This window comes from Orbicella franksi, chromosome 8, assembly GCF_964199315.1.
Source record: "Orbicella franksi chromosome 8, jaOrbFran1.1, whole genome shotgun sequence".
Lineage (NCBI taxonomy): Eukaryota > Metazoa > Cnidaria > Anthozoa > Scleractinia > Merulinidae > Orbicella > Orbicella franksi.
Window position 1 is genome coordinate 21,813,365 of NC_138152.1, and position 11,107 is coordinate 21,824,471.

Genomic DNA, 11,107 nt, shown 5'->3' on the forward strand with positions numbered 1-11,107 from the left:
TAGGACATTTGCGATATTCTGTATAAAACCTCTTTAAGAAACTAAAGTTTATGTCGCCGTGAAAAAGATGAAGTGATCGTGAATCTACGAACGCGGACTGGACTAGAAAACTGAATATTTCTATAGGTAATCGAATGGGGCCGAGTAAAATTAAGGATAAATATCACGCGTGTTTTCAATTTCAGCAACTTCTGAAAACACAAGCTATATTAATCCTTAATCATTTTTACGTGGACCCATCGCTATTACTTGTTAATGAAATAGAGGGAAAAATTACTGAATTTCTGAATGCGCTCCTGAGTAACAAACGCACGACTGAGCCAAATGAAATTTTCTTTTTGCACAAAGATACCAGGACATGGACAACCAGACTTTCAACTTTGAAAATATAAAGTAAGTGCATCTTCAAACAAATTTAAAACGTTCAAAACGCTTTCAGATCACGCAGAATCTGATTCTTCGATGAAGACACGCTTGTATCCTCGCCTTAGATCACTTATGCTCTTCAGAACGGCATCATTCTCAGCTTCAAGGTGACGCTGCAGTGACAGCAGTGACTGCAGAGAATTTGCTGCGCAAAGCTGACTTTAAGCAGTTCTTGGAGGAACAGGACCAGTGTTGTCAATGGCTCGTGAAATGATCTGCTGCTCTCGTTCTCCTCCTGAGTCATAATCGTCAGCCCGTTTGGCAGGTACGTCACCGTGTAATATTCTATATTTCACTCTTTGGGATACCAGAACTTTTCAGCTTCTTCACCATGGTTTTTCCTGCACTATGGTTGGTCAAATTCTTCTCGGGACACAGATCCTTCAGCGGTGAGATTTCTTTCATGTTTTTCATGATTGTGTTTAAGGCGTTCTTTCCCATTGGGGTTTTCTTGTACTAAACGCTTGAAACTGCATGGTTTGTCGATGACAGTGAGATAAAACGGACCGCTTTCCATCATTTTGCTTGGTCGCTTCTCCAGATATCATTTGAACAACGTGACGGGTCACCTTTCCTCATTCCCTGTGGGAAACATTTTGGGGATGACTAGTCTGGTTTTCACATTAAGTCCTTCCTGTCTCGTCTTATGGCCTCTTCATATGAGCTCGGCAACCGGGCTAACTCGCTTTCTGAGATCTCGCCTCGCCACTCTTTCCTTCGTAAAAATTTCGATGTGCTCATATGAGAGTCGGGGCTGGCCTGCTTCCCAAGATCTCGGGTTTTGCGACCGAGATCTCGGTAACCGGGATGAGAATTTTCCCATATGAACACTCCAGCCCGGGTGAGCGGGACGAAGCTTTTTTGACAAAATAGCTTCGCATTCGCAACATAGCGGCCAAAATGGCCTAACTTTTGTCTTGTATTTCCACTTGGAAGTATGCGAATTACCTTTATTAGTAAAGTTACAAGAGTCCACAAAGCTACGACAGTCGCGAACGATACAAGGTTATGTTCCACCATTTTGGTTTTGTTTCTTGAATTTCATCCCGGTCGACCGGGCTGAAATTTCCCATATGAACAGATTACAAAATTCGTCCCGGAAACCGAGCCCGCCTGGTTACCGGGCTCATATGAAGAGGCCCTTAGTTGGACCTTCATCAAAAGTTACAAATTCGTGTCCGTCGTCTCCGCGCTGTTAAGTGAAATATTCAACTTTCATTTGGTGGTGTTCTTGTCGCCCTCGTAGGCCAAAGTGCTGAGTGAGCAGCCACCAGATGGTGTTAAGTAGAGCTCGTGGAGTGCCTCCTCCAAGCTGGCTGTTCTGCCAGAGGACTTCTTTCTCTTCGTTTGTCAAACTTCTGGATCGGTTTGGTCGCTTTCCTGTGCCCTGCTCTCGCAGTTTTCTGGTCTTTCCTTCCAGGACTTTTCTGGAGCTAAGAAACTCCCTATATCGGATGATGGACTTTGCATAGGCTTTTGATTTTAGATATCTCTCCAGTGATACCTGCATTACTTTCAGGCAATCGGGCTCGTAGTCATCCCCGATGTCTTTTCGTAACTCGACATAAAACTGAGACAGTGTTTGGTCGAGGACATCGCTCTCGTACTCTGCTAAATTTGTTTGGAAGTTTTCATTCGCCCACTTTTTTAAAACGTTATTCCAGTAGCCCATGCTTTTCTTCCCGTTTTCATTTTCCCTCGTCTCTGTTAATTCTTCGATATATTCCTCGACCGTCAATTATCTCAAAACGAGACGCCATTGTTACAGGAAATTTTTAGCAACAACTTCTTGATAGCATAAGCTGTTGCTAGGCAACCTGAGGACCAATCGTGAGCGAGTAATTTTCCCCTCTTCACAAGCGAAATTAAGAAAAAAATACCCTCTTCATTGACCAATCAGCATTTAGTAATTTTGCCCTCTATGTTATTAACTTTGAAAGCGTTGACGTTCACGCCGACGTTCACGTTGACGTACGTGACAGCGCAAAAGTTTGCTTTGTACTTCTCGCCCCAAGAAAGCCTGTTCAGTACGTATATTATTAGCTTTTTATTGCACAATGACCCGGGGCAATCGCATTGATTTTTGAACGTGTTTCAAACCAAATATTTTTGCCATATCTATTTTGTTTAAAGGCCTAACTTGAACAATTAACTGTATACAACACCTTGCGAGGATTAACTTATAATTTCTTCTTCCAATATCACCTTGTTGTCAAACATATAGTTTTAATTTCAAGTAAATGACGACAATTTTAAAATTCACAGACATGTTTCGACAGAAACATCTGCCTTCACTGGTGCGTTGCAATATGTGCATAGAGCTTAGAAGTCTGCACATCCGGTGATCTAAACTTTTTATTGTAATTTTCACGCTTTCCTTTATTGTAATATTTTTATACTCTTCTTCCCGCTATTGTACTCATTAACATTTTCCAGTATTTATATTCCACGCACTATGCTCCATGCACCTTATTGTCAAGCAAATAGTTTTAGAGAATATAGAAATTGGTCAAATTGGATGTGGTGTCTTTAGGAGGAATCAACAGCTACATGGAATGCAAGCAACTTATACTCGCAGTTAAAGACAGAATTATTAGCGAGGAAATCGAAAAGCTGAAAAACGGAATTCTGTTTATTGAATTTAAAAGTCAAATGATAGTAGAACGTAGAAAATACCATGGGTAATATCGAAGAAGACAACATTTGTGACAAGAAGAAAAATATTCTGTTTTACTTGTCCACAATTTGTAAACTGACCAGTTATTTTAAAACACCGAATACCCCTGTCAACAAACAAAATAGAAATTCCTAATGTTAAACAAGTACATTGTAAAAAATCACATTGGTAAAATATAGAGGATATTGAATGGCCTCACGGGGAATACAAATTTGCTCATGTTGTGTTGAGGTATCTCTCGCGAACGAACTCAACGAAGATGAAATTCTTATTCCAAGACGCCAGATAATGCTCTGTTTATTACGTATGAATATTGATGAAACATCCAATTTTTATGAAATAGACGTCACAGGTTTTTACTCATTTCAAAAGCACCGAAAGCAGTGGTCAGATTAACTGAGGTAGGGATCGTGAGCGAAAATGTTTAGATTTAAATGAAAACCAGTTAAACGAAAATAAAGATAAAGAACGTTTGCTTCCCGAGAAAATTTTAGATGTCGAAAGAGAAATTATACATGACCGTAACAATGACAACATCAATATCCTTACACGTGAAAGCTTATAAATAATATCTTCACGGCACGCGACAAGAAATTAAATTTTAGGAACAATGAAAGTCCCGATGTTTCATCAATATCTATATGGTAAAATTATAGTTCATGCTCCTAGCCTGTAGCGTACTTTTATTAAAAACGGCAACAGCTGTGAATGGCTTTACTTTTCTGTACGATGATTAATTCATTGCTTCTTTTGCTTATCGTTTGACATGACCAGTTGCTAGCAGCAGAGAGAAGACTTTCAGGTGAATTACTTAGCTTATTTATTTTCCTTTAATCTTTTAGTCACCACAAATTGGTATTTGAAAAGCGATAAGAAATTCTACCTTCATGCAGTAGAAATAACTTCCTTTCGTTTAATATGCGGTGAGTATTCAACATCCTGTTCATAAATATTATTTTGCCACAAATATTAATTACGGCTTAAAGAATGGAACACGCTGCAACGTGTATCTTAAATAACTTAAGAAAGCAAAGTTCTAGCGAGAAACATTTCACAGATCATTAAAAGTTAAAAATTGCTGTTCGTTGATCGTGATTCCTCTTCCTTCAACTGAAAGAGGGACATTAAAATGTTGTCAACTGACTGCTGTTGGAACAAAGATAATCATCAGTACAGTGTGGATAAAACGTCTTTACAGACAACCACATTCTCTGAACTAAAATCGAAAGAAATGTGCTCAGATATGTGTGGAGAGTTTGGATTGTGAGCTCGGGGCCAAGGAAAGGTACATAAAAAAAAAACTTTCAGACCATCCTTTATTGCTTTGCACTGAAAGGAATATATTTCAGAGACTTCTAAACTGTCATTTTAGTTCCCAAAACAAACAATTCTACTTCTAATTAAACGAAGACGGTATCAATAAACAGTTATTTTTTTTATAGTCTTCCGAGAATATATTAACACTAGTAATAGTTATCACTAAAGCTGCCCCCCGCTTTTTTTTTATTTCTACCGATTGAAAACAATTGAACATTATTATATGAACTAAAACTTCTATATATTTTTTTGTAAACTTAATCACTCATAATGTTCCTATGACTTAGGCATCTTATCATGGTTATTATCCAAACATTCAACTAAGTAAACTAAACCAACACTTTCTAGTTAACTCATTCCATTCCAGACAGCCGTGAGTTTTCCTTTGAAAGATCACACAAAGTAATTTCTGAAAAAAAAAAGTTCCCCTCATGGGAACTAATATTCCTGTTACAAAGATTTCACTCAGTAGAACTTAAGAAAAAAGGGTTAAAAAATTATAGAGAAACAAACTGCTGTTTCAATTTGATGATGAAACAAAGACCAAACGTATCTCGAAAGCAGAACAGCAGTTGAGAAAATCATCTGGAACTTGTTGTCACGATTTTTTTTCTGAGACGGGTAGGAGGAGGAAGCACCCGGCAAAGAAAAGGCCTTTCTCTGCAATTCCCCCTTCCCCTACCCTCTTGCTAAGAAAGGCCTGATACTCAGGTAACAAGTATTGCGTTACTGTCACCTCTAATCTATAAATGCAAATTAGAGTCAAGTTCTTTGTCCTCAACGAAAACGCTGCAAAACATTTACATTTACTTTTGGATTCCTGCCAAGTCATCTAGCCGTGACATGAGCTCTACGTCACGTAAGATTACTCAACAATAATGAGCGATCTCAATAAACGGCATGCCAAAATACTGGCGATCGGAAGTATCTTTGTCACAATTGAACACGAGCGAAGTGACACTCACCTCGAATATCGAGATCTACCGGTACTTCAGAATTACTTACGATACCTTCTGAGTTGTCTTTATCGCAAAATCCATCTTCAGGATCTTTGAAATCGTTTTCAATTTGTTCTATATCAGGATCTCCGACATTTCGAAGAGAATTTACTTTATTGCGGTATGTTTATTTGACCCCCAGCAAACTTTCGGCAATCCTTTGCGAGCCGTGTTCTGAAAAATCGAGAATTTTTTCTGCGTCGGCGAAATTTTCGCACCTTTTACGCGAGGACCTCTAGGGTGCCTCCTCGGGTTTTGGCTGTCCGGGCCAAAACCCTGCGGGGGCAAAAACTATAATTTCTTCTTCCATGCCACTATGTTGGCAAGCAAACAATTGATAAGAGTAACGAAATTATTCAAGATGAAGCAGCCAATTTGTATCTTCAGATGAAGAATAGCTCGCAGTTTCAATAAGCGCAGATCTGAAATCCTCGCATAATAAGAGTTAAGGTTATATATTGTACGAGAATGATCGTAAAGATCTTGTGGTCGCTAAGATTACAGAAACAAAATAATTCTCTAATAATAATATTACTTTATATTATTATTATTATTATTATTAGAATATTATATTATTAAAATAATATTATTGTCTCAATAATAAAATAATAACGCAAATATTAATACATTCTAAATAATATAATAACAATTTTATTATCTTAACCTGCGTGGCTACACGATCTTAGAGACGGAAACACTTTTCATTTCTCTGAGTTTTAATATATTAGAATACGTGTGCATGTGAAAAAAAAAAAAGGAAAAAAACGGTGCCACTGTTTTTCAGCGAAAAAGACGAATAATTTTTTAAGAGGGAAAATCAAATCCTGCTTTGAGGGTAAAATGGAGGGTTTTAAAAAAAAAAACAAAACAAAACAAAACAAAAATTGCCCGAAAATTACAAATACAAAATCAACCAAACTTTTATGGCTTCAAAACTTATCTTCAAGACTCTTTTGGGGGTTATTTAAGCAACGTAATAAAAATAGTGTCTCTCGGTTTATTCACTATTGTGATGCAAAAAGTATAATTTGAATTATTCTTGGGATTTACTCGAGATCAAACATACAGAATGATTTTATTCTTGTATATTCTATATGCCATATACCATAGTTTGGGACATTGCTATTAGTTTTTTGCATCATATTTGGTTCGCGCAAAATACAGCTTTCTGATTTTTATTTTATTTTTTTTTTGTTTATCGTTTCCATGGAAATATTGACTGCCTTAAGTAATGCATTGTACGAAACTTTAGTCCATTTCCAAATGCTAGGTGTAAATCTTTTTTTACTAGTGTCATTTCGATCTTGGACTGGGTTTTAAGTGAGTTCCATTCGAAAAGGCATGCATTCAATATGCATTAAATAAATTGTGTTCTAATACAACAACATATCTGAACAATTTTAGAGTCATTACGGACATGAAAATGTCTCCCAGGAAAAGTGTGTGGGCTGCTGTCCTTGTGCTAAGTAAGTGTTTGTGTTTTCATTATTTGTTTTACTCTATTTAAAGGCACTGAGTTGAATTTAAGCTTGAAATGACGAGGGAAGGCTATGGCGGTCACCATTCATGTTTCAATTTTGTTTGCAGAGCCCAAATTCTCCTTACCAGTGGTCGGGAACACGTCTAGCGGTCACTAGTCAAGGGGAACGCGGGCCCTGGGGACATTTTTCAGTTTCCTTGCATTTGGCTGGTGCGCCTGCAATTTCATTTGACCAATCAGGATTCAGCAGAAGGAAAAACTGTACTGTCCTTACGCCAAGTGCTTGTTAACATGAAAGACATTGCAGTCGGGCAACTTTTCTCTATAAAAACGGCGCTAGATATTTGTGAAAAGGGATTTCTAATGCAAAAAAGCTAATCAGATTTTAAACGTGAAAAATATGAAACATTTTGTGCTTTTAATTTGACGCCAAAATGAGTCGTTTGTGTTCGGCCACTCACTCTTCGACGTCTGTCGCTAGGTGGGATAAGAACTGTGTCGTTTTGAACAAAATATATTGTTGCTCGCCAAACTAAACCCAGAATTCTCGTTTTAAGCAATAGATCAGAGGCCAAAGCGAGCATGACATTGTTTTTTTTTTAACTGCGAAGAAAGAGACTATTTTGTTGTTTCAATAGGACAACTCAGTTTTCACTGCCGCTCATGCTGCGGGCGCAACCACCGTATGTAAGGGTTTTTTAAGCAAACGAATTCCCTTTGCGCATGGCATTTAACTCAAGAAAGATGTGTCTCTTTTTTCGGCAGCTGCAATTTTTGTAAAGACGTCTCCTCAACATACTCGTCAGGGAAGCCTTGACCGTAAGTTTCAAAGTAAAACAAAATAAGATAAAATAATATATAGATTTAGGCCAGCCTAAAAGCGTAGCTCCTGGGCCGGGTTGTTCAAAGCCCGATTAAGCTAACCCAGAAAAAGGTAGAATTTTGATTTGAGTTTTGTAACTTCGCGGTGAGGTTTCTGTATATTGTTTGGCCTTCTGTTTTGAGTTTTAATAATCACCATATACACAAAACAAAACAGCAAAATACATTTGCATAGAAGAAAAAGTTATAATTCGATTAACTTTTAATCCTGGGTTAGCGTAAACTGGCTTCCGAGCAATCCTGCCCTGTTTCCAACAAACTAACCCAATATGAGCCCGCGATCCAATCGATAACCAGCGCTTCGTCAGCGGTCAACTTCAAGAAAACACGTGACCTCGAGGAGCTGTAAACCTGAGCCCGCGATATGGTCGCGTGATACTGGTCAGCGGATACCTTGTATTGAGAGGTGTCAATTGATCATAACATGGATGTTCAATATCAAGGAAGTACACCGTAAACCACGGCTGCATGTCTCTGTCAACCTATTATTTGGAGAATGGCCGCCATGTTGGGCAACTCCGCCGTCGCCGTCGCCGTCGCCGTCGTCGTCGTCGTCGTCGTCGTCGTCGTCGTCGTCGTCGTGCGTACGCGCCCACCAGCAATACCACTAGCCATGATAACCATGAGAAAATCAACTCATGGGTTTCCTTTTCTTTCCCATATGAGTATGGGGCTCCGATTGGCGGCCCTTGGGGCCGCCGGAGCTCCGCTAAAAACAAATAGGAAATATATATTTTTTTTATGTCTATTTGGTAAGTAACAATTATTCCACGAGCACGCGTTGGATATCAAATGATCGATAGCTAACTGGACGCGTAGCGCCGAGTTGGCTATCGATCATCTGATATCCAACAAACGCGAGTCGAATAATTCGTTTATTGAAAATGCCCCCAGTAGAAAACTAAGATAAAATAAAAATTAAAACGCCTCCAAAAACTACGCGCGCGCTTACCATATTTGTAGAGCATAGTATAATGGCTCATATGCTATGATGGCTAAGCCAATGAAAACTCTCCAATTGTTTTATCCAATGATCCTTTTTTTTAATAATCATGTATACCTGTAGGCTTTTGTCGATTTTGCTAGCATAATTCGGGCATAATTTTCCAAAAATTTAGAACAATGCTAGCAGCATAATATGCCAGTTTTACGGGCACAAATGAGAAAAGCCTATATACCTGTGTCCTCTGCATACAAGAATCCAACGTGAAAAAAAAAATAATAGAAAATAAAAAAAAATAATGAAAAAAATAATAATAATAAAAAAGAAACAAATATGTGGATACCAAAGTTAATATAACTTACAATCCTATCCTATCCTATATCTCTTTATGCCATAAGGCACATAAGGCTTTGACATTCTCTTTCCAAGCACTACGGTTTGCTGCGAGGTTTCTGACATTCGCCCATGACTACCACTCAGCTGTTTTGCTTTCATCGGATTCACGATCGAAGCTGTCGGCTTTTGGATTTCCTTTCGGCTTTGACCCAAATGCGTCATTCTGCTACTGTGAGCCCTCGTCGTTTCACCGATGTTGGTAGCAATTTGAATGTCTTCCTTTTCTGTAATAAACTTGTTTTTACGAGAGTGGGTTATCAACCCCCGGCCCAACCCCCAACCTAGGGGACCAGGGAGGTCACACTTCGTCTGGCCTCTACCCTTCGACCTGTTCGGCATGGGTGACCCTACCAGGAGTACAAGACTCCAGCCGACATAGCTCTAGGGGTCACTGAGACACACAAACCATCCCACCGCGGTAAGGTGGTGACCTCGTGGGATGGATAACTTACAATAAGGGTTCCCTTTTTCAATTTCTGGGATAATCTGTTAATCTTGTAATAGTCATCCATCATTATAGGAAAGTCACGTGTAAAGAGTTACAACCCTGCTCATAACTCCTTTGACACTTCTTTCTTCTTTTAATAACATTCCCTCTACCTTCACAATGTTTTGCCTGGCAAGAAAATATAGATGCCTCCTATTAACTACTAACACTGCTTTCGATCTTGTTACACTGTTTGGAAGAAGGCGGTCTCTGTTTCGTAGCAAATGCATAGAGTATACGTTACCGTTGTTAAAATAGGTGTACCAAAGAGTTACCTTTTATAACTAAGAGATCATTAAGAGTAACAGAATTAATCTCCCATATAGACTTTATTCCAAAGGTAGTCCCGCTCAAACTACTTTTAGATCACTCCAGTGGTTTTGGAAATCCAAAGAGAGTCTAGAAATTGCAAATCCTGCAACGTTGATGTTATCACAATTTAAGTCGCGCTCCGTATATTTCCATACTCCACACTAACTGAGTGTCATCGCTAAAAATAGCTTGATAGGGATTACTTGGGAATATGGCTTTTAAGGGGGATTAATTCTTTACCTTTCATCCTTTTCCAGGGGGCAACACTTGCCCCCCTGGCGTACATTTTTTGTTAAAATTGGCAGGTTTGGGGTCCCATCATGATTTTTGCAATAGATTCTTATGAAAGCTCTCATACTGTGGAACCACGCCTTACAATTACCTCGGTATTACGCCCGCTTATGTTTGTCGCGGCGAAACGCTTATATATCATCTTATATGAAACCTGCGTTAATGTGGCCACCCCATTCATACGGCCAACGGCCACATTCTGAAATCCGAACCTGTCTAATCCTTTATAATTTTACCCCGTTTATATGGCCACTCGAACCAGTTAGTCACATTGTTAATATTGTATGTACTGATTGACGGTTCATTTTTTAAATTATATCGCATTCCAGACTCTTACTAAAGAACATTTGTTTAGAAGTGTAATCGTGATATATCTGTTAAGACGTAGCTCAATTTATACCAGTAGTGAAATAGGCCATATTGGTTTTCTCGATATTGGACTGCAACAAGCTTGGAATGGAGGCTCATGTGAGGGAATATCATTCAAAGAGAGAAGTGTCATTTGCATTTGAAAAGACTTCCTGCATTAGCCTCAGTTGCAAGCTAGTTCCAGTCCAAAACTGAGAATACGAATATGGTCTATTTAATCCTACCCCGTTTATACGGCTACCCCGTTAATACGGCCTTTGGAGAGCGTATTAACGGAGTTCCACTGTATTGACTAACTTTGGCAAGGGTTATCACCGTGTTTGTACAATTTTCCCGCTTTAAGCCGCACACTCCTTCTGTCCACGGCATAAGCTGATCAGATATTACATATTATTATACATTGAACTGACGATTGGCCGAAAGCGTACAATGTATTTTCGAAATCAGCGCCTGTGACGTCATCTAGCTGCAGATAATAAATAATCATATCAAGCTAGGACACTCAAGGTCGCTGGTAATCATGTGATGT

At 38.8% G+C, this 11,107-nt stretch overlaps 2 protein-coding genes across 2 annotated transcripts in view; one reads left to right on the forward strand and one right to left on the reverse strand.

The window, feature by feature from the left end:
• Nucleotides 1–1,621: 1,621 nt before the first annotated feature.
• Nucleotides 1,622–2,098, reverse strand: LOC145494246 (uncharacterized protein KIAA1958-like). The gene has a single exon (XM_081473695.1). It carries the CDS (start codon nt 2,096–2,098, stop codon nt 1,622–1,624), a length of 477 nt encoding a protein of 158 aa, XP_081329821.1.
• Nucleotides 2,099–3,943: 1,845 nt separating this feature from the next.
• The window catches only part of LOC145494247 (insulin-like growth factor-binding protein complex acid labile subunit), a 7,703-nt gene continuing 539 nt past the window's right edge, over nt 3,944–11,107 (forward strand). Inside the window, exons 1-3 of the mRNA XM_081473696.1 lie at nt 3,944–4,026; nt 6,823–6,884; nt 7,664–7,717. Coding sequence (XP_081329822.1) covers nt 4,022–4,026; nt 6,823–6,884; nt 7,664–7,717 — 121 coding nt within the window. The 5' untranslated portion in view covers nt 3,944–4,021. The remainder of the gene's footprint in view (nt 4,027–6,822; nt 6,885–7,663; nt 7,718–11,107) is intronic.